The following is a 23,694-nucleotide window of genomic DNA, read 5'->3' as shown; positions in this document are numbered from 1 at the left end:
GTGTGTGCCCCGATGGAAGGCTGACAGGCAGGTAGGCCATCCAGTTACTTTAGCCGGCTCAGATGATTGGTCGTGCTTTTTACAGTACTACGGCTTCCACTGATGACGTTTTTGTATGGATTTTTTGTCAAAGCACTTCAGATATTCATTGCTATCGGGATGTTTCATTCCATGGAATATAACAAAAAGTGTATCTCGAGCCGGTTTCTCAAACTTACCTACCCCACCTAGTATTTCTAAACTGTGGAATAACTACTTTAAATATAATACTTTCTCCCCTCGGTATCACCCTCTTCAGTACTCTGGACTGAATGTGTTGCAGAAACTGAAAACAGCATCACAAAGAGAGGAGGGGTCGGGGGGGGGGGGGGGTGATGACGTCTCCTAGCAACCAACACAAAGTCCATTCAGCCATTGGAAGGGTTGTGATTCAGAAAATGTGTCCAACGCCAAAAGGGCTGCTGAAAACCGAGTCCAGACCCAGAAACATAACAAATCTTCTGCTGGTGCATTGTGGGTAATGTAGTTGCCAGAAACAGAATGTCTCAGCTGAGGGGTCGCAACACTTTTAAAGACATTTTTATTTTTCTCACATGCCTAGGTTTTATCCCCAACTCGCTTAATACGAGCATGGCTTTAAAAACATGGTCATCATTTAAAAATAATGTAATGTGGGATCAAATAAGTATTTAGGTAGTAGTAAATATAAATATGTCAAAGTTTACTTTTAGTATTATTCCACTTCATTATTTTCTCTTTGTTCTTCTGTGTTTCCCAGAAGGCCTACAGCATCAGACAGGAGCCTCGGGGGAAACACCCCAACGGAAAAGGTAAGTTTGTCCCTCTGTGGCTACCGTTGGACAGCAGAGGTGCACTCTGGGAGTCTGAGTTCTCTCTGAGTCAATACATGGCGACGTGGTACTACTACTTTTATTGCATTCTACAGTCCAAATAGAGACTACATGCTGATATACACCTGAACATCAGCAGGAGAGGACTCTTTAAAGTAGAGACACTACATACTGATATACACCTGAACATCAGCAGGAGAGGACTCTTTAAAGTAGAGACACTACATACTGATATACACCTGAACATCAGCAGGAGAGGACTCTTTATTGTTTGGAAATCGTACAAAACGTATACATACTAGGGAGAAACATAACAAACATATGCTGGTGCATTCTGGGAAATGCAGTCTCCAGATGAAGAATGGATCAGCTGAAGCGATCAGGTTTTTATTTCTAACAGCGTGGGAAAGGCTGAGAGTAGGTTAGAGACACAAAGAGGAAGAGGGAGGAAGAGGAAGAGGAGGAGGAGGAGGAGGAGGAGGAGGAGGAGGAGCTCCAGCAGAGAGGAAGGATTCAGGCTGTGCAGGTCTTTATTTCTCTCTGGACAGATGGAGGGTCTGAGCTCCGGGGAGCGGATGGTGAAGTCCGGTAAGAGAGGAGGAGGAGGAGGAGGAGGAGGAGGAGGAGGAGGAGGAGGAGGAGGAGTAAAAGACTTGAATTGAGTTATTTAAACTTTTTTTTATAGGAAGTCAAATAAACTATAATTTTGCAAAAGAAAAAGTAACAAAATGAAAATACAGTTGTTTTTGTTATATTTAAAATAATATATTCAGGAACAAATGACAATCAACATATTTAATATGACTTGGCAGCAGAGGTGAGGCGCACAGTGGTCTGTGTAGAAGTATTCAGACCTTCCCTGAACTAAAGGTCTTATAACAAGAACTTTCAAAACACTGTTCAAGTTCAACCTGTAACTTCTTCTGTAAATGAGGACATTCTGCTTTCCTCAGTCACATGGTGAGTCATGTGCTGGAGAGCAGCGTGAGGAGCGTAGGATGATGAAGATGAAGATGTCGAAGATGTTGGTAGAAAATCATGATATGAGTGGGAGGATCAACTCACTGTGCTCAGATTGTTATGCAATAAGAAGGAGAAGAATTAAAGCAATCTGGAGTAATGCAGACTATAGGGGTTTAGTCCTGGTTTAGTCCTGGTTTAGTCCTGGTTTAGTCCTGGTTTAGTCCTGTACTCTGTGGTCCTGGTTTAGTCCTGGTTTAGTCCTGTACTCTGTGGTCTTTAGTCCTGGTTTAGTCCTGTACTCTGTGGTCCTGGTTTAGTCCTGGTTTAGTCCTGTACTCTGTGGTCCTGGTTTAGTCCTGGTTTAGTCCTGGTTTAGTCCTGGTTTAGTCCTGTACTCTGTGGTCTTTAGTCCTGGTTTAGTCCTGGTTTAGTCCTGGTTTAGTCCTGGTTTAGTCCTGTACTCTGTGGTCTTTAGTCCTGGTTTAGTCCTGGTTTAGTCCTGTACTCTGTGGTCTTTAGTCCTGGTTTAGTCCTGGTTTAGTCCTGGTTTAGTCCTGGTTTAGTCCTGGTTAAGTCCAGTACCCTGTGGTCTTTAGTCCTGGTTTAGTCCAGTACTCTGTGGTCTTTAGTCCTGGTTTAGTCCTGTACTCTGTGGTCGTTAGTCCTGGTTTAGTCCAGTACTCTGTGGTCTTTAGTCCTGGTTTAGTCCTGTACTCTGTGGTCTTTAGTCCTGGTTTAGTCCTGTACTCTGTGGTCTTTAGTCCTGGTTTAGTCCTGTACTCTGTGGTCGTTAGTCCTGGTTTAGTCCTGTACTCTGTGGTCTTTAGTCCTGGTTTAGTCCAGTACTCTGTGGTCTTTAGTCCTGGTTTAGTCCTGTACTCTGTGGTCTTTAGTCCTGGTTTAGTCCAGTACTCTGTGGTCTTTAGTCCTGGTTTAGTCCTGTACTCTGTGGTCTTTAGTCCTGGTTTAGTCCTGTACTCTGTGGTCTTTAGTCCTGGTTTAGTCCAGTACTCTGTGGTCTTTAGTCCTGGTTTAGTCCTGTACTCTGTGGTCTTTAGTCCTGGTTTAGTCCTGTACTCTGTGGTCTTTAGTCCTGGTTTAGTCCAGTACTCTGTGGTCTTTAGTCCTGGTTTAGTCCTGTACTCTGTGGTCTTTAGTCCTGGTTTAGTCCAGTACTCTGTGGTCGTTAGTCCTGGTTTAGTCCTGGTTTAGTCCTGTACTCTGTGGTATTTAGTCCTGGTTTAGTCCTGTACTCTGTGGTCGTTAGTCCTGGTTTAGTCCTGTACTCTGTGGTCTTTAGTCCTGGTTTAGTCCTGTACTCTGTGGTCTTTAGTCCTGGTTTAGTCCAGTACTCTGTGGTCTTTAGTCCTGGTTTAGTCCAGTACTCTGTGGTCTTTAGTCCTGGTTTAGTCCTGTACTCTGTGGTCTTTAGTCCTGGTTTAGTCCTGTACTCTGTGGTCTTTAGTCCTGGTTTAGTCCTGTACTCTGTGGTCTTTAGTCCTGGTTTAGTCCTGTACTCTGTGGTCTTTAGTCCTGGTTTAGTCCAGTACTCTGTGGTCTTTAGTCCTGGTTTAGTCCAGTACTCTGTGGTCTTTAGTCCTGGTTTAGTCCAGTACTCTGTGGTCGTTAGTCCTGGTTTAGTCCTGTACTCTGTGGTCGTTAGTCCTGGTTAAGTCCAGTACCCTGTGGTCTTTAGTCCTGGTTTAGTCCAGTACTCTGTGGTCGTTAGTCCTGGTTTAGTCCTGTACTCTGTAGTGTTTAGTCCTGGTTTAGTCCAGTACTCTGTGGTCTTTAGTCCTGGTTTAGTCCTGGTTTAGTCCTGTACTCTGTGGTCTTTAGTCCTGGTTAAGTCCAGTACTCTGTGGTCTTTAGTCCTGGTTTAGTCCAGTACTCTGTGGTCGTTAGTCCTGGTTTAGTCCTGTACTCTGTGGTCTTTAGTCCTGGTTTAGTCCTGTACTCTGTGGTCTTTAGTCCTGGTTTAGTCCTGTACTCTGTGGTCTTTAGTCCTGGTTTAGTCCTGGTTTAGTCCTGTACTCTGTGGTCTTTAGTCCTGGTTTAGTCCTGTACTCTGTGGTCTTTAGTCCTGGTTTAGTCCTGGTTTAGTCCAGTACTCTGTGGTCGTTAGTCCTGGTTTAGTCCAGTACTCTGTGGTCTTTAGTCCTGGTTTAGTCCTGTACTCTGTGGTCTTTAGTCCTGGTTTAGTCCAGTACTCTGTGGTCTTTAGTCCTGGTTTAGTCCAGTACTCTGTGGTCTTTAGTCCTGGTTTAGTCCAGTACTCTGTGGTCTTTAGTCCTGGTTTAGTCCAGTACTCTGTGGTCTTTAGTCCTGGTTTAGTCCAGTACTCTGTGGTCTTTAGTCCTGGTTTAGTCCAGTACTCTGTGGTCTTTAGTCCTGGTTTAGTCCAGTACTCTGTGGTCTTTAGTCCTGGTTTAGTCCTGTACTCTGTGGTCTTTAGTCCTGGTTTAGTCCTGTACTCTGTGGTCTTTAGTCCTGGTTTAGTCCAGTACTCTGTGGTCTTTAGTCCTGGTTTAGTCCAGTACTCTGTGGTCTTTAGTCCTGGTTTAGTCCAGTACTCTGTGGTCTTTAGTCCTGGTTTAGTCCAGTACTCTGTGGTCGTTAGTCCTGGTTTAGTCCAGTACTCTGTGGTCGTTAGTCCTGGTTTAGTCCAGTACTCTGTGGTCTTTAGTCCTGGTTTAGTCCAGTACTCTGTGGTCGTTAGTCCTGGTTTAGTCCAGTACTCTGTGGTCGTTAGTCCTGGTTTAGTCCAGTACTCTGTGGTCTTTAGTCCTGGTTTAGTCCAGTACTCTGTGGTCTTTAGTCCTGGTTTAGTCCTGTACTCTGTGGTCTTTAGTCCTGGTTTAGTCCAGTACTCTGTGGTCTTTAGTCCTGGTTTAGTCCAGTACTCTGTGGTCTTTAGTCCTGGTTTAGTCCAGTACTCTGTGGTCTTTAGTCCTGGTTTAGTCCTGTACTCTGTGGTCTTTAGTCCTGGTTTAGTCCTGTACTCTGTGGTCTTTAGTCCTGGTTTAGTCCAGTACTCTGTGGTCTTTAGTCCTGGTTTAGTCCAGTACTCTGTGGTCTTTAGTCCTGGTTTAGTCCTGTACTCTGTGGTCTTTAGTCCTGGTTTAGTCCAGTACTCTGTGGTCGTTAGTCCTGGTTTAGTCCTGTACTCTGTGGTCTTTAGTCCTGGTTTAGTCCAGTACTCTGTGGTCGTTAGTCCTGGTTAAGTGTGATATCCTCAGGTGTCTTAGTCCTGATGATAGAAGCAGGTAGTTGTTGTGAGCGGATGGTATCAGCACGGTTCAGTCTGTCTCTTGCGACACGCGGCTGACCTGCAGTTTGTTTGAGAGGACCCAGACTTTAACCTGCTGCTGAGTTTGAACAGTTATCTCTGTGTGGTCGATCTACAAATCATTAAGTCTGTCGAATGTTAAAAACAGCAATCCCAATGGCTCTGGTTCCTCGTGTCATTTAGATGGTATTTAGCCACCATTGTTACTGTCTTATTGTTGTTGGGCCTGGTCGACTAAACGTGGACTTGCATGTGGATTACAATGCATTACAAAGTGCAGACCTTTACAGTTTATATAATATAAATGCATGTATCTTAATCAGATTAGACAAGTCCCCACAGAGTACCCACAATGCTTTGCAGCAGCAGATTCTGATACATGAATGAACTAAATGGTTTCTGGGGGATACAGTCAATTGACAGGCTGTGTCCAAGCGGGTGTAATAACAGAGTAACATGGGTGGAATGCAAGTTTGATAGGTGTGTATTAGTGTGTAATGGGTCTTAACAGTTTAATATGGGTTTAATAACAGTGTCATATGGGTATAGTATGGGTGTAATAGGGTTTAATAACAGTTTAATATGTGTCTTATAACAGCGTAATATGGGTGTGATAGTAGTGTTACATGGCTGTAATATGGATAGAGTAAGGCTGTAATAGGATTTAATAAAAGTGTAATGTAGAAAATAGATATCAATGAATTTCCCACTACATGTGTATGTGATTGGCCGTTAAAGAGGAGACATTATGTTCTGATATTCCTGAGCAACATGATCCATGCAGCCAGACGCTCTGCAGGGAAACCAGTTAACGAGACGTCGATGAACTCCAGAGGCTCCGTGCTGTCTCAGATCAATACCAACCTAGAACCTCCTGTATTCAACTCTCAACTCTAAGACAACTACAAGTCCCAGAGAGCATTGCTGTAAGTGTCAGCCAATCAGAGAGATTCCCTCAGTCAGATGTGAAGCCCAACACAGTTTTATTATTCACTATATTTGTATAGTACATGGGTTAGTTGAATAGTTGATTCTGATTGGTCAATTTGGACATTTCAGAGGTTGTTAATACTCGCTAACTGACCGTTGCTAGGGAAAATAATGACTGTTACTAAGGAGGATTAAAGGAGACAAAAGAGAGGTTAAAAGACTGAGCCTTTGGACGTCAGGAAAATCAACAGAAGAAGACAGACAGGAAGTAAACACATTACGTTGTTGTTGACACACCGGGCCGATCTCGGATAGATGTCTGGCCGCCGATGAGCGTCCTGTCGCCCCACTCAGATTGGCCATAGACCAGCAGAGGGGACCGTTACCCTCTACAAGGCCATAGACCAGCAAAGGGGACCGTTACTACAAGGCCATAGACCAGCAGAGGGGACCGTTACCCTCTACAAGGCCATAGACCAGCAGAGGGGACCGTTACCCTCTGCACGGCCATAGACCAGCAGAGGGGACCGTTACTCTCTACAAGGCCATAGACCAGCAGAGGGGACCGCTACTCTCTACAAGGCCATAGACCAGCAGAGGGGACCGTTACCCTCTGCACGGCCATAGACCAGCAGAGGGGACCGTTACTCTCTACAAGGCCATAGACCAGCAGAGGGGACCGTTACCCTCTACAAGGCCATAGACCAGCAGAGGGGACCGTTACCCTCTACAAGGCCATAGACCAGCAGAGGGGACTGCTACCCTCTACAAGGCCATAGACCAGCAGAGGGGACCGTTACCCTCTACAAGGCCATAGACCAGCAGAGGGGACAGTTTCCCTCTACAAGGCCATAGACCAGCAGAGGGGACCGCTACCCTCTACAAGGCCATAGACCAGCAGAGGGGACCGCTACCCTCTACAAGGCCATAGACCAGCAGAGGGGACCGTTACCCTCTACAAGGCCATAGACCAGCAGAGGGGACCGTTACCCTCTACAGCAGAGGGGACCGCTACCCTCTACAAGGCCATAGACCAGCAGAGGGGACCGCTACTCTCTACAAGGCCATAGACCAGCAGAGGGGACCGTTACCCTCTACAAGGCCATAGACCAGCAGAGGGGACCGTTACCCTCTACAAGGCCATAGACCAGCAGAGGGGACCGTTACCCTCTACAAGGCCATAGACCAGCAGAGGGGACCGCTACCCTCTACAAGGCCATAGACCAGCAGAGGGGACCGTTACCCTCTACAAGGCCATAGACCAGCAGAGGGGACCGTTACCCTCTACAAGGCCATAGACCAGCAGAGGGGACCGTTACCCTCTACAAGGCCATAGACCAGCAGAGGGGACCGTTACCCTCTACAAGGCCATAGACCAGCAGAGGGGACCGTTACCCTCTACAAGGCCATAGACCAGCAGAGGGGACCGCTACTCTCTACAAGGCCATAGACCAGCAGAGGGGACCGTTACCCTCTACAAGGCCATAGACCAGCAGAGGGGACCGCTACTCTCTACAAGGCCATAGACCAGCAGAGGGGACCGTTATCCTCTACAAGGCCATAGACCAGCAGAGGGGACCGTTACCCTCTACAAGGAGATAGACCAGCAGAGGGGACCGTTACCCTCTACAAGGCCATAGACCAGCAGAGGGGACCGTTACCCTCTACAAGGCCATAGACCAGCAGAGGGGACCGTTACCCTCTACAAGGCCATAGACCAGCAGAGGGGACCGCTACCCTCTACAAGGCCATAGACCAGCAGAGGGGACCGCTACCCTCTACAAGGCCATAGACCAGCAGAGGGGACCGTTACCCTCTACAAGGCCATAGACCAGCAGAGGGGACCGTTACCCTCTACAAGGCCATAGACCAGCAGAGGGGACAGTTTCCCTCTACAAGGCCATAGACCAGCAGAGGGGACCGCTACCCTCTACAAGGCCATAGACCAGCAGAGGGGACCGCTACCCTCTACAAGGCCATAGACCAGCAGAGGGGACCGTTACCCTCTACAAGGCCATAGACCAGCAGAGGGGACCGCTACCCTCTACAAGGCCATAGACCAGCAGAGGGGACCGCTACCCTCTACAAGGCCATAGACCAGCAGAGGGGACCGCTACCCTCTACAAGGCCATAGACCAGCAGAGGGGACCGTTACCCTCTACAAGGCCATAGACCAGCAGAGGGGACCGTTACCCTCTACAAGGCCATAGACCAGCAGAGGGGACCGTTACCCTCTACAAGGCCATAGACCAGCAGAGGGGACAGTTTCCCTCTACAAGGCCATAGACCAGCAGAGGGGACCGCTACCCTCTACAAGGCCATAGACCAGCAGAGGGGACCGCTACCCTCTACAAGGCCATAGACCAGCAGAGGGGACCGTTACCCTCTACAAGGCCATAGACCAGCAGAGGGGACCGCTACCCTCTACAAGGCCATAGACCAGCAGAGGGAAAATGCGGGGGGTGGGTAAGGTTAAGGGTTTTTAAGAATAAACCACAAGGGTCTAAAGGGAAAAAATATGAAATATAAGGTACTATATTTTAAGTAATCCTATCTACTATTCCTATATTCGAATAATGTATAAACTATTTTAAAAATACTTTATGAAATCCTATGTTATGTTATAAATATTAAAATAAAGAACAAATAACTAAATAAATGAATAAATAGATAATTAAACAAAAGCCAAAGAGAAAAAGTGAGTTTTAAGTACTATTAATATTAATAATAATGATAGAAATATATAAGTAATAAAGGTTAAGATATTCTAATTATTGACAAAAGACTTTATAAGATATGTTCAAACATACATCAGCCAATTCATCATAGATAGATAAATACTTTATTGATCCCAACATTTTTTTTTAAATACTTCGAGAATTAACAATTAAAAATAAAATGAAAAATATTATATCAAATATAAACAAAATAATATAAAATAATCTGGACAATTAAAATAAAAAGTCAAAAATCATAGGCTTAATGTAAATGAGTTCACGAGCAGATCTGTATTCTGATTCAGTTCAAACACACCGTTTCAACCTCTTCATGTTCGTTAAAAAAGGTTTCCATGTCTTATACAACGTCCCCGTGGAGCCACCCCGTCTCCGCTGGGCGACAGGAAGTGGGAGATGCATGATAAAAGCTCTGGTTGTAAATACGTTGATGTGCAGTGACTGAGCCTCTCAATTCAATATGCTTTATTGGCAGGACTCTCAAGTGAACAAAACACGTCAAGGATTATACAATTCAGTAGTGATATGATAAGAACAATGTATACAATTAAACTAAAGTAGAAGATGGTAGTAAACAATAAGTAAGGTGTGTGTGTGTGTGTGTGTGTGTGTGTGTGTGTGTGTGTGTGTGTGGTAAAAAGTTAATATATAATGTCCTAAGGTTCATAAAGAACAACCTGATCATTTTAATCACCTTTTTTGAAAATATATTAAGCACATGTTAACCAATCAGTGTGTGTGAGCGAAGTGTGTGAGTGTGTGTGTGTGTGTGTGTGTGTGGTCTAGCATTACTATACTTGTGGGGACCTAAATCTGTTTACATAGTCACGTGTGGGGACTCGCCTCCCTCATGGGGACACATTGAAGGGAGTCATTAACTTTAGGGTGAAGACTTGGTTAAGGTTAGGCATGTGGTGGTTAGGGTTAGGATAAGTCTCCAGGAAATGCATGTAAGTCAATGTAATGTCCCCTGAAGTGATGTATACATGGTGTGTGTGTGTGTGTGTGTGTGTGTGTGTGTGTGTGTGTGTGTGTGTGATAGGTCTACTGAATATATAATTCATGAATGTTTATTATCTAAGATCAATAAAGAAACAATTTACAACAATATATTATTACAAAACCGCAAGTATGAAATGTAAAAAGAAACAAAACAACAGCATCTCTCCGTCTCTTGGATCTGAACAAATCTCAGCAGCTGAAACATGGGGAAGAAAGTGAGATCCATGTTTTGATATATTGTGAAATGTGAGCGTTGCGCTGGCGTCCGGTTGCTCCTGAAAGAGGTCGTTGTGAGGAGGGAACTATGAAATGAGATCTCTGAGGCTCGGATCCGACCTCACAGGAACAGCGACCAGCTGATCAGAATGAAACATGCTGCTCATCAGGACAGATCTGAGACTGGTTTCCATTCCAGTGTTTCACAACAATATGCACGAAGTGAAAAGTGTCCGCTTGTTGTCGATACCTTTACTGAGGAATCTGGATTTAAATCCTTATTTTCTTTTAGTTTCATTTAAAAAATAATCCTCCTGCTGATGTTCAGTTGTATATCAGTATGTAGTGTCTCTACTTTAAAGAGTCCTCTCCTGCTGATGTTCAGGTGTATATCAGTATGTGGTGTCTCTACTTTAAAGAGTCCTCTCCTGCTGATGTCCAGGTGTATATCAGTATGTGGTGTCTCTACTTTAAAGAGTCCTCTCCTGCTGATGTCCAGGTGTATATCAGTATGTGGTGTCTCTACTTTAAAGAGTCCTCTCCTGCTGATGTTCAGGTGTATATCAGTATGTAGTGTCTCTACTTTAAAGAGTCCTCTCCTGCTGATGTTCAGGTGTATATCAGTATGTGGTGTCTCTACTTTAAAGAGTCCTCTCCTGCTGATGTTCAGGTGTATATCAGTATGTGGTGTCTCTACTTTAAAGAGTCCTCTCCTGCTGATGTCCAGGTGTATATCAGTATGTGGTGTCTCTACTTTAAAGAGTCCTCTCCTGCTGATGTTCAGGTGTATATCAGTATGTGGTGTCTCTACTTTAAAGAGTCCTCTCCTGCTGATGTTCAGGTGTATATCAGGATGTAGTGTCTCTACTTTAAAGAGTCCTCTCCTGCTGATGTTCAGGTGTATATCAGTATGTGGTGTCTCTACTTTAAAGAGTCCTCTCCTGCTGATGTCCAGGTGTATATCAGTATGTGTGTCTCTACTTTAAAGAGTCCTCTCCTGCTGATGTTCAGGTGTATATCAGTATGTGGTGTCTCTACTTTAAAGAGTCCTCTCCTGCTGATGTTCAGGTGTATATCAGTATGTAGTGTCTCTACTTTAAAGAGTCCTCTCCTGCTGATGTTCAGGTGTATATCAGTATGTAGTGTCTCTGCTTTAAAGAGTCCTCTCCTGCTGATGTTCAGGTGTATATCAGTATGTAGTGTCTCTACTTTAAAGAGTCCTCTCCTGCTGATGTTCAGGTGTATATCAGTATGTAGTGTCTCTACTTTAAAGAGTCCTCTCCTGCTGATGTTCAGGTGTATATCAGTATGTAGTGTCTCTACTTTAAAGAGTCCTCTCCTCTGATGTTCAGGTGTATATCAGTACGTAGTGTCTCTACTTTAAAGAGTCCTCTCCTGCTGATGTTCAGGTGTATATCAGTATGTAGTGTCTCTACTTTAAAGAGTCCTCTCCTGCTGATGTTCAGGTGTATATCAGTATGTAGTGTCTCTACTTTAAAGAGTCCTCTCCTGCTGATGTTCAGGTGTATATCAGTATGTAGTGTCTCTACTTTAAAGAGTCCTCTCCTGCTGATGTTCAGGTGTATATCAGTATGTAGTGTCTCTACTTTAAAGAGTCCTCTCCTGCTGATGTTCAGGTGTATATCAGTATGTAGTGTCTCTACTTTAAAGAGTCCTCTCCTGCTGATGTCCAGGTGTATATCAGTAGGTAGTGTCTCTACTTTAAAGAGTCCTCTCCTGCTGATGTTCAGGTGTATATCAGTATGTAGTGTCTCTACTTTAAAGAGTCCTCTTCTGCTGATGTCCAGGTGTATATCAGTATGTAGTGTCTCTACTTTAAAGAGTCCTCTCCTGCTGATGTTCAGGTGTATATCAGTATGTAGTGTCTCTACTTTAAAGAGTCCTCTCCTGCTGATGTCCAGGTGTATATCAGTATGTAGTGTCTCTACTTTAAAGAGTCCTCTCCTGCTGATGTTCAGGTGTATATCAGTATGTAGTGTCTCTACTTTAAAGAGTCCTCTCCTGCTGATGTTCAGGTGTATATCAGTATGTAGTGTCTCTACTTTAAAGAGTCCTCTCCTCCTGATGTTCAGGTGTATATCAGTAGGTAGTGTCTCTACTTTAAAGAGTCCTCTCCTGCTGATGTTCAGGTGTATATCAGTATGTAGTGTCTCTACTTTAAAGAGTCCTCTCCTGCTGATGTTCAGGTGTATATCAGTATGTGGTGTCTCTACTTTAAAGAGTCCTCTCCTGCTGATGTTCAGGTGTATATCAGTATGTGGTGTCTCTACTTTAAAGAGTCCTCTCCTGCTGATGTTCAGGTGTATATCAGTATGTAGTGTCTCTACTTTAAAGAGTCCTCTCCTGCTGATGTTCAGGTGTATATCAGTATGTAGTGTCTCTGCTTTAAAGAGTCCTCTCCTGCTGATGTTCAGGTGTATATCAGTATGTAGTGTCTCTACTTTAAAGAGTCCTCTCCTGCTGATGTTCAGGTGTATATCAGTATGTAGTGTCTCTACTTTAAAGAGTCCTCTCCTGCTGATGTTCAGGTGTATATCAGTATGTAGTGTCTCTACTTTAAAGAGTCCTCTCCTGCTGATGTTCAGGTGTATATCAGTAGGTAGTGTCTCTACTTTAAAGAGTCCTCTCCTGCTGATGTTCAGGTGTATATCAGTATGTAGTGTCTCTACTTTAAAGAGTCCTCTTCTGCTGATGTCCAGGTGTATATCAGTATGTAGTGTCTCTACTTTAAAGAGTCCTCTCCTGCTGATGTTCAGGTGTATATCAGTATGTAGTGTCTCTACTTTAAAGAGTCCTCTCCTGCTGATATCAGGTGTATATCAGTATGTAGTGTCTCTACTTTAAAGAGTCCTCTCCTGCTGATGTTCAGGTGTATATCAGTATGTAGTGTCTCTACTTTAAAGAGTCCTCTCCTGCTGATGTTCAGGTGTATATCAGTATGTAGTGTCTCTACTTTAAAGAGTCCTCTCCTGCTGATGTTCAGGTGTATATCAGTATGTAGTGTCTCTACTTTAAAGAGTCCTCTCCTGCTGATGTTCAGGTGTATATCAGTATGTAGTGTCTCTACTTTAAAGAGTCCTCTCCTGCTGATGTTCAGGTGTATATCAGTATGTAGTGTCTCTACTTTAAAGAGTCCTCTCCTGCTGATGTTCAGGTGTATATCAGTATGTAGTGTCTCTACTTTAAAGAGTCCTCTCCTGCTGATGTTCAGGTGTATATCAGTATGTAGTGTCTCTACTTTAAAGAGTCCTCTCCTGCTGATGTTCAGGTGTATATCAGTATGTAGTGTCTCTACTTTAAAGAGTCCTCTCCTGCTGATGTTCAGGTGTATATCAGTATGTAGTGTCTCTACTTTAAAGAGTCCTCTCCTGCTGATGTTCAGGTGTATATCAGTATGTAGTGTCTCTACTTTAAAGAGTCCTCTCCTGCTGATGTTCAGGTGTATATCAGTATGTAGTGTCTCTACTTTAAAGAGTCCTCTCCTGCTGATGTTCAGGTGTATATCAGTATGTAGTGTCTCTACTTTAAAGAGTCCTCTCCTGCTGATGTTCAGGTGTATATCAGTATGTAGTGTCTCTACTTTAAAGAGTCCTCTCCTGCTGATGTTCAGGTGTATATCAGTATGTAGTGTCTCTACTTTAAAGAGTCCTCTCCTGCTGATGTTCAGGTGTATATCAGTATGTAGTGTCTCTACTTTAAAGAGTCCTCTCCTGCTGATGTTCAGGTGTATATCAGTATGTAGTGTCTCTACTTTAAAGAGTCCTCTCCTGCTGATGTTCAGGTGTATATCAGTATGTAGTGTCTCTACTTTAAAGAGTCCTCTCCTGCTGATGTTCAGGTGTATATCAGTATGTAGTGTCTCTACTTTAAAGAGTCCTCTCCTGCTGATGTTCAGGTGTATATCAGTATGTAGTGTCTCTACTTTAAAGAGTCCTCTCCTGCTGATGTTCAGGTGTATATCAGTATGTAGTGTCTCTACTTTAAAGAGTCCTCTCCTGCTGATGTTCAGGTGTATATCAGTATGTAGTGTCTCTACTTTAAAGAGTCCTCTCCTGCTGATGTTCAGGTGTATATCAGTATGTAGTGTCTCTACTTTAAAGAGTCCTCTCCTGCTGATGTTCAGGTGTATATCAGTATGTAGTGTCTCTACTTTAAAGAGTCCTCTCCTGCTGATGTTCAGGTGTATATCAGTATGTAGTGTCTCTACTTTAAAGAGTCCTCTCCTGCTGATGTTCAGGTGTATATCAGTATGTAGTGTCTCTACTTTAAAGAGTCCTCTCCTGCTGATGTTCAGGTGTATATCAGTATGTAGTGTCTCTACTTTAAAGAGTCCTCTCCTGCTGATGTTCAGGTGTATATCAGTATGTAGTGTCTCTACTTTAAAGAGTCCTCTCCTGCTGATGTTCAGGTGTATATCAGTATGTAGTGTCTCTACTTTAAAGAGTCCTCTCCTGCTGATGTTCAGGTGTATATCAGTATGTAGTGTCTCTACTTTAAAGAGTCCTCTCCTGCTGATGTTCAGGTGTATATCAGTAGGTAGTGTCTCTACTTTAAAGAGTCCTCTCCTGCTGATGTTCAGGTGTATATCAGTATGTAGTGTCTCTACTTTAAAGAGTCCTCTCCTGCTGATGTTCAGGTGTATATCAGTATGTAGTGTCTCTACTTTAAAGAGTCCTCTCCTGCTGATGTTCAGGTGTATATCAGTATGTAGTGTCTCTACTTTAAAGAGTCCTCTCCTGCTGATGTTCAGGTGTATATCAGTATGTAGTGTCTCTACTTTAAAGAGTCCTCTCCTGCTGATGTTCAGGTGTATATCAGTATGTAGTGTCTCTACTTTAAAGAGTCCTCTCCTGCTGATGTTCAGGTGTATATCAGTATGTAGTGTCTCTACTTTAAAGAGTCCTCTCCTGCTGATGTTCAGGTGTATATCAGTATGTAGTGTCTCTACTTTAAAGAGTCCTCTCCTGCTGATGTTCAGGTGTATATCAGTATGTAGTGTCTCTACTTTAAAGAGTCCTCTCCTGCTGATGTTCAGGTGTATATCAGTATGTAGTGTCTCTACTTTAAAGAGTCCTCTCCTGCTGATGTTCAGGTGTATATCAGTATGTAGTGTCTCTACTTTAAAGAGTCCTCTCCTGCTGATGTTCAGGTGTATATCAGTATGTAGTGTCTCTACTTTAAAGAGTCCTCTCCTGCTGATGTTCAGGTGTATATCAGTATGTAGTGTCTCTACTTTAAAGAGTCCTCTCCTGCTGATGTTCAGGTGTATATCAGTATGTAGTGTCTCTACTTTAAAGAGTCCTCTCCTGCTGATGTTCAGGTGTATATCAGTATGTAGTGTCTCTACTTTAAAGAGTCCTCTCCTGCTGATGTTCAGGTGTATATCAGTATGTAGTGTCTCTACTTTAAAGAGTCCTCTCCTGCTGATGTTCAGGTGTATATCAGTATGTAGTGTCTCTACTTTAAAGAGTCCTCTCCTGCTGATGTTCAGGTGTATATCAGTATGTAGTGTCTCTACTTTAAAGAGTCCTCTCCTGCTGATGTTCAGGTGTATATCAGTATGTAGTGTCTCTACTTTAAAGAGTCCTCTCCTGCTGATGTTCAGGTGTATATCAGTATGTAGTGTCTCTACTTTAAAGAGTCCTCTCCTGCTGAGGTTCAGGTGTATATCAGTATGTAGTGTCTCTACTTTAAAGAGTCCTCTCCTGCTGATGTTCAGGTGTATATCAGTATGTAGTGTCTCTACTTTAAAGAGTCCTCTCCTGCTGATGTTCAGGTGTATATCAGTATGTAGTGTCTCTACTTTAAAGAGTCCTCTCCTGCTGATGTTCAGGTGTATATCAGTATGTAGTGTCTCTACTTTAAAGAGTCCTCTCCTGCTGATGTTCAGGTGTATATCAGTATGTAGTGTCTCTACTTTAAAGAGTCCTCTCCTGCTGAGGTTCAGGTGTATATCAGTATGTAGTGTCTCTACTTTAAAGAGTCCTCTCCTGCTGATGTTCAGGTGTATATCAGTATGTAGTGTCTCTACTTTAAAGAGTCCTCTCCTGCTGATGTTCAGGTGTATATCAGTATGTAGTGTCTCTACTTTAAAGAGTCCTCTCCTGCTGATGTTCAGGTGTATATCAGTATGTAGTGTCTCTACTTTAAAGAGTCCTCTCCTGCTGATGTTCAGGTGTATATCAGTATGTAGTGTCTCTACTTTAAAGAGTTCCTCTCCTGCTGATGTTCAGGTGTATATCAGTATGTAGTGTCTCTACTTTAAAGAGTCCTCTCCTGCTGATGTTCAGGTGTATATCAGTATGTAGTGTCTCTACTTTAAAGAGTCCTCTCCTGCTGATGTTCAGGTGTATATCAGTATGTAGTGTCTCTACTTTAAAGAGTCCTCTCCTGCTGATGTTCAGGTGTATATCAGTATGTAGTGTCTCTACTTTAAAGAGTCCTCTCCTGCTGATGTTCAGGTGTATATCAGTATGTCGTGTCTCTACTTTAAAGAGTCCTCTCCTGCTGAGGTTCAGGTGTATATCAGTATGTAGTGTCTCTACTTTAAAGAGTCCTCTCCTGCTGATGTTCAGGTGTATATCAGTATGTAGTGTCTCTACTTTAAAGAGTCCTCTCCTGCTGAGGTTCAGGTGTATATCAGTATGTAGTGTCTCTACTTTAAAGAGTCCTCTCCTGCTGATGTTCAGGTGTATATCAGTATGTAGTGTCTCTACTTTAAAGAGTCCTCTCCTGCTGATGTTCAGGTGTATATCAGTATGTAGTGTCTCTACTTTAAAGAGTCCTCTCCTGCTGATGTTCAGGTGTATATCAGTATGTCGTGTCTCTACTTTAAAGAGTCCTCTCCTGCTGATGTTCAGGTGTATATCAGTATGTAGTGTCTCTACTTTAAAGAGTCCTCTCCTGCTGATGTTCAGGTGTATATCAGTATGTAGTGTCTCTACTTTAAAGAGTTCTCTCCTGCTGATGTTCAGGTGTATATCAGTGTGTAGTGTCTCTACTTTAAAGAGTCCTCTCCTGCTGATGTTCAGGTGTATATCAGTATATAGTGTCTCTACTTTAAAGAGTCCTCTCCTGCTGGTGTTCAGGTGTATATCAGTATGTAGTGTCTCTACTTTAAAGAGTCCTCTCCTGCTGATGTTCAGGTGTATATCAGTATGTAGTGTCTCTACTTTAAAGAGTCCTCTCCTGCTGATGTTCAGGTGTATATCAGTATGTCGTGTCTCTACTTTAAAGAGTCCTCTCCTGCTGAGGTTCAGGTGTATATCAGTATGTAGTGTCTCTACTTTAAAGAGTCCTCTCCTGCTGATGTTCAGGTGTATATCAGTATGTCGTGTCTCTACTTTAAAGAGTCCTTTCCTGCTGATGTTCAGGTGTATATCAGTATGTAGTGTCTCTACTTTAAAGAGTCCTCTCTCCGCTCTAATCCTCTTTACATACAAACCCAAGTTAATGTCAGTCTTTGAAGTCTTTTAATCTGCACCTGCTCTCCTCAGCCTCGGCGTACGCAGACCTGCAGCAGCACCGGTTCGATGCCGTCCAGAGGAGAGAGGTACCAGCGCCCGACTACCAGCAGGGGGACGAGGATGAGGACCTCATTAAACCCAAGAAACTGCTGAATCCTGTCAAAGCTTCACGGAGCCATCAGGAACTCCACCGGGAGCTCATGAGCAGCTGTAAACGGTAATGTGTGGACGTGTGATTGTGTGTGTGTGATGGTGATTGTGTGTGTGTGTGTGATTGTGATTGTGTGTGTGTGTGTGTGTGTGTGTGATTGTGTGTGTGTGATTGTGTGTGTGCGTGTGTGTAGTAACAAGTTAATATTTAATGTCCTAAGGTTCATAAAGAACAACCTGATCATTTGAATCACCTCTTTTGAAAATATATTAAGCACATGTTAACCAATCAGAGAGGGTGTATGGGTGGGTGTGTGTGTGTGTGAGTGTGTGTGTGAGTGTGTGTGTGTGTATTTGCAACACATCCTCACTCCCAGGTCGGCCTATGTTGACGCTATGTCAAGGTCCCCTGTGTCGGCTTTTTCCAACGCAAGGGGGTCGGGGCCCTTAGCGTACATTTTCAACTCTCCGGGATGTCCATAGGCTTCTATAGAGCTCCCTAAACGTATGATGTAGACGACTTGAGATCGCGAGCGAAAGCTACCCGCAGATCCATTCTCACAGCGTTTATCAACCTTTTTCTGACTCAACATCAAGCCACACTTATTGTTTTTACTTCTTCATGTTAATTGAGTAATGTAGGACTGTTGTTGCCGTCAGTCATGGGGAGAGGAGGGGCTCAGAATACTGAAATCTGTATCTGTATTAATGGACGTGCCGTTGTGCGATGCCAGGCAACGCAATAATTTAAAAACTCTTCAACTACAACCCTAATTATATTTAAAAACATTTTAGAAGGCCTCACGAAATACTTTAATGTAAATTCAAATTTAAATGTATGTAATGTGGTAATTGACATTATTCACCCACGGATCTATGGGTTGGGGTATTGTTCCGCACGGACATTTAGTTAACGGACTGAAATGTGATGTGTTGATGTGAAATACGAAAACGTTTTTTTAAAATAGAATAATACTTTATTCCGAGTGTGCTTGCTTTTCTCTTTGAAAGTCATCACATAACGGCATTGTAATACACGGTTCGGCTGCATTACATATTACAGATCTGCCGTAGTTCTTTATTTAGAGAGCCCTGACGAGAAGACTTCGAGACAAACAGGAAGAACTGCCGCCGAAACTGAATACGTGACGTGGATCATAAATATATCAGCAATTAAACAACATCTTCAATTTCTCTTCACAATATAAGTCTCCTTGCCGTATCAACACTAATTCAGCTGACTTTTATATTTGATCCAATCGGTATATTGGTATTTTACACCATAACGGTGCACAGCTGATAGAAAGGGACACCTGGTGGTTCAAGCACGTTATTGAAATGTATTATTTTTATTATTAGATATTAATAGGAGACACAGACAGACAAACTAATAAGGCTTTATTTAAACATTAAAGAATACTTTAGGTTAAGGTCTTATTTTGAATAAGAAAAAGCTTTGGGGGTATAAATATTAAGCCTGACAAAGTACTAATATATTGCTTTCCTGCAATGTTAACTATGTTTAAGCATTTCTTTTAACTGATATTACGCGGTGGACGCGTTCAAATCCAGTTTTGGACAGTCTGCCGTGGTTCCATCCCATTTCAAGTGCTGTTCGATGCTCGGCGTAACCCTCGGAGCACACTCAAACATCCAATCAGAGCTTGAGGACTATCACGGGGTTTGTCAAGCGAAGCGGAGAGAATACTTACTTCCGGGTGTAAAATTCTCTAAAGCAACTACTATGAGCTGCTCCGACCCTCGGTCCTGACGGACTCCAACTTGTGTTTATTAATCAAACAAATAAATAAACACAAGGATAATGGTGTGTTATTGTTGAGTAAATAACTGAGTGGTTTAGAAAAGAATACAAGATTAGAAGGAAAAAACGATGAAACAATACAGATGTCAGTTTTCTGAGCCCCTCCTCTCCCCATGACTGACGGCAACAACAGTCCTACATTACTCAATTAACATGAAGAGGTAAAAACAATAAGTGTGGCTTGATGTTGAGTCAGAAAAAGGTTGATAAACGCTGTGAGAATGGATCTGCGGGTAGCTTTCGCTCGCGATCTCAAGTCGTCTACATCATACGTTTAGGGAGCTCTATAGAAGCCTATGGACATCCCGGAGAGCTGAAAATGTACGCTTGTTGCGTTGGAAAAAGCCGACACGGGGGACTTGACATAACGTCAACATAGGCCGACCTGGGAGTGAGGATGTGTTGGTATTTGTGTGTGCCTGAGTGTCAGTGTGTGTCTCTCTCTGTGTGTGTGTGTGTGTGTGTGTGAAGACAACGATAATGTCATAAGGTTCATAAAGTACAACCCGAACAGAAGAAATGATATTAAAGTCAATTTATGAAACGGATTATTTTAATAACCTCTTTTAAAAATATATATTAATTACATGCTGACCAATCAGAAAGCAGGATTTAACCACTTGTTTCAGACCAATCAGAGAGCAGTATTAAATGAAAGGTTTCTGCTGCTAGGCAACAGCCTCGCAGCGCGCAGGCCTGCAGCAGAGCATGCTGGGAATGTTTCCTCTCTTTAAAGGCTTTATCCTCGATGGTCTTTCAGCAGAAAACAAAACACTCATTTACATCCAGAACACAGAGGAACTGGACCACAACACAGGGGAACTGGACCAGAACACAGGGGAACTGGACCAGAACACAGAGGAACTGGACCAGAACACAGGGGAACTGGACCAGAACACAGAGGAACTGGACCAGAACACAGGGGAACTGGACCAGAACACAGGGGAACTGGACCAGAACACAGAGGAACTGGACCAGAACACAGGGGAACTGGACCAGAACACAGGGGAACTGGACCAGAACACAGAGGAACTGGACCAGAACACAGGGGAACTGGACCAGAACACAGAGGAACTGGACCAGAACACAGGGGAACTGGACCAGAACACAGAGGAACTGGACCAGAACACAGGGGAACTGGACCAGAACACAGAGGAACTGGACCAGAACACAGGGGAACTGGACCAGAACACAGAGGAACTGGACCAGAACACAGGGGAACTGGACCAGAACACAGAGGAACTGGACCAGAACACAGAGGAACTGGACCAGAACACAGGGGAACTGGACCAGAACACAGAGGAACTGGACCAGAACACAGAGGAACTGGACCAGAACACAGGGCGACTAATATCTACATAACAAGCCTCAATAATACATGTTGTTTTGTGAAGTATTTTCCCGGGTCCAAAGACGTAAATATTAAGATGAATAAAAACAACATTTCACATTTCCGTATTTAAAACTCCAGCTCCGGGCGAAGACCCCGTGACCCCGTGACCCCGTGACCCCGTGACCCGACGCGCGGACACGTACTGCACAACAGAGGGTTTTAAACTTGAGTTTTGTTTTTACATTCAACAACAACATTGTTTACGTGTGGCGTCTCTTGACTTGGAACAAAGGAAGAGTAATACAAGGACATAAACAAAATAAAACATAAATAAACATCGAACTGAAAGTCCACAGTCACAGTTGTATTTGTGTTATAACAGCCCGCCCTCTGCTGGAGGAACACGGAAACGAGAGACATGGAAATAAACAAGTCATTATTTATTTCACATTTAAAATATGATTAATGTTAAATTATTAATCTAAGATGCCTGAAACATGAACATTTATTCACCACTGTTGTTTTATATATCTATTTATTATATAATCACAACTGAACTCTAATGTAAAAACATGTCCAGACATTGACGTAGAAAGCCATATTTAAAATGTTAAAAAAAGTGTTTAATTTTCTGTAAAGACAAAAATAAAGAAAAGTGAACTCGTTATGCACCGAAAGTTCTTTCAAACTCAGCTGGAGACCAGGGGACACTAAAGAGTGAGGCACACAGCTGGAGACCAGGGGACACTAAAGAGTGACGCACACAGCTGGGAGACCAGGGGACACTAAAGAGTGACGCACACAGCTGGGAGACCAGGGGACACTAAAGAGTGACGCACACAGCTGGGAGACCAGGGGACACTAAAGAGTGACGCACACAGCTGGGAGACCAGGGGACACTAAAGAGTGACGCACACAGCTGGAGACCAGGGGACACTAAAGAGTGACGCACACAGCTGGAGACCAGGGGACACTAAAGAGTGACGCACACAGCTGGAGACCAGGGGACACTAAAGAGTGACGCACACAGCTGGAGACCAGGGGACACTAAAGAGTGACGCACACAGCTGGAGACCAGGGGACACTAAAGAGTGACGCACACAGCTGGAGACCAGGGGACACTAAAGAGTGACGCACACAGCTGGGAGACCAGGGGACACTAAAGAGTGACGCACACAGCTGGAGACCAGGGGACACTAAAGAGTGACGCACACAGCTGGGAGACCAGGGGACACTAAAGAGTGACGCACACAGCTGGGAGACCAGGGGACACTAAAGAGTGACGCACACAGCTGGAGACCAGGGGACACTAAAGAGTGACGCACACAGCTGGGAGACCAGGGGACACTAAAGAGTGACGCACACAGCTGGGAGACCAGGGGACACTAAAGAGTGACGCACACAGCTGGAGACCAGGGGACACTAAAGAGTGATGCACACAGCTGGAGACCAGGGGACACTAAAGAGTGACGCACACAGCTGGGAGACCAGGGGACACTAAAGAGTGACGCACACAGCTGGGAGACCAGGGGACACTAAAGAGTGAGGCACACAGCTGGAGACCAGGGGACACTAAAGAGTGACGCACACAGCTGGGAGACCAGGGGACACTAAAGAGTGACGCACACAGCTGGAGACCAGGGGACACTAAAGAGTGACGCACACAGCTGGAGACCAGGGGACACTAAAGAGTTCAGGACCATCTGTCTCTGTTGTTGGAAACTAAAATGTGTCATGGTGTTATTGGAACAAAGTGGTCACATGACCCGTGATGTCGCTGCAGACCTGCTGTGAGCTAGCTAGCTAACGTAGCTAACCCAGTGATTTCAGTTATGAGACGACTCACTCCGAGACCGTTGGTCAGCCTTATAATCCCAGAGGGACTCAAAATGGTGCTTGAATACATGTATTTTATTTGCACCACTGGGTGCAGGATCATAACTCTGAATATAATGTGTGTTCAGAGGCGGGGGGGCGGTGGAGATGAAGCCGGAGCTGCAGAGAGTCCTGGAGTCCAGGAAGAGAGATCAGCTGATCAGAACCAGGAAGCAGGAAGAGGAAACTCACAGGAAGGTTTCCCCTCTGGAGGCCGAGCTGCTGAAGAGACAGCAGAAACTGGACGAGGTAACAGAAATACACAACGTTATACACACACAGTACACGGAAATACACAACGTTATACACACACAGTACACGGAAATACACAACGTTATACACACAGTACACGGAAATACACAACGTTATACACACACAGTACACAGAAATACACAACATTATACACACACAGTACACGGAAATACAACGTTATACACACAGTACACGGAAATACACAACGTTATACACACAGTACACAGAAATACACAACGTTATACACACACAGTACACGGAAATACACAATGTTATACACACAGTACACGGAAATACACAACGTTATACACACACAGTACACAGAAATACACAACATTATACACACACAGTACACGGAAATACAACGTTATACACACAGTACGCAGAAATACACAACGTTATACACACACAGTACACAGAAATACACAACGTTATACACACACAGTACACGGAAATACACAACGTTATACACACACAGTACACGGAAATACACAACGTTATACACACACAGTACACGGAAATACACAACGTTATACACACACAGTACACGGAAATACACAACGTTATACACAGACAGTACACAGAAATACACAACGTTATGCACACAGTACACGGAAATACACAACGTTATACACACACAGTACACAGAAATACACAACGTTATACACACACAGTACACAGAAATACACAACGTTATGCACACAGTACACGGAAATACACAACGTTATACACACACAGTACACAGAAATACACAACGTTATACACACACAGTACACAAAAATACACAAC

At 43.8% G+C, this 23,694-nt stretch overlaps 1 protein-coding gene across 3 annotated transcripts in view; it reads left to right on the top strand.

Annotated features, from left to right (window-relative positions):
- The window catches only part of LOC117444895 (actin-associated protein FAM107A-like), a 39,430-nt gene that overhangs the window by 5,348 nt on the left and 10,388 nt on the right, over positions 1-23,694 (top strand). For 2 of the 3 annotated variants that reach the window (XM_071202810.1, XM_071202809.1), the window contains exons 2-4: positions 779-830; positions 17,504-17,690; positions 22,743-22,902. In XM_071202810.1, coding sequence (XP_071058911.1) covers positions 779-830; positions 17,504-17,690; positions 22,743-22,902 — 399 coding nt within the window. Of the gene's footprint in view, positions 1-778; positions 831-1,356; positions 1,440-17,503; positions 17,691-22,742; positions 22,903-23,694 lie in introns of those variants that run through there. The other variant, XM_034080277.2, reaches the window with a different exon arrangement.

This window comes from Pseudochaenichthys georgianus, unplaced genomic scaffold, assembly GCF_902827115.2.
Source record: "Pseudochaenichthys georgianus unplaced genomic scaffold, fPseGeo1.2 scaffold_986_arrow_ctg1, whole genome shotgun sequence".
NCBI classification, from domain to species: domain Eukaryota; kingdom Metazoa; phylum Chordata; class Actinopteri; order Perciformes; family Channichthyidae; genus Pseudochaenichthys; species Pseudochaenichthys georgianus.
Note: the sequence above shows the minus strand (reverse complement) of the source record. Positions and strands in the feature narration are given on the sequence as shown.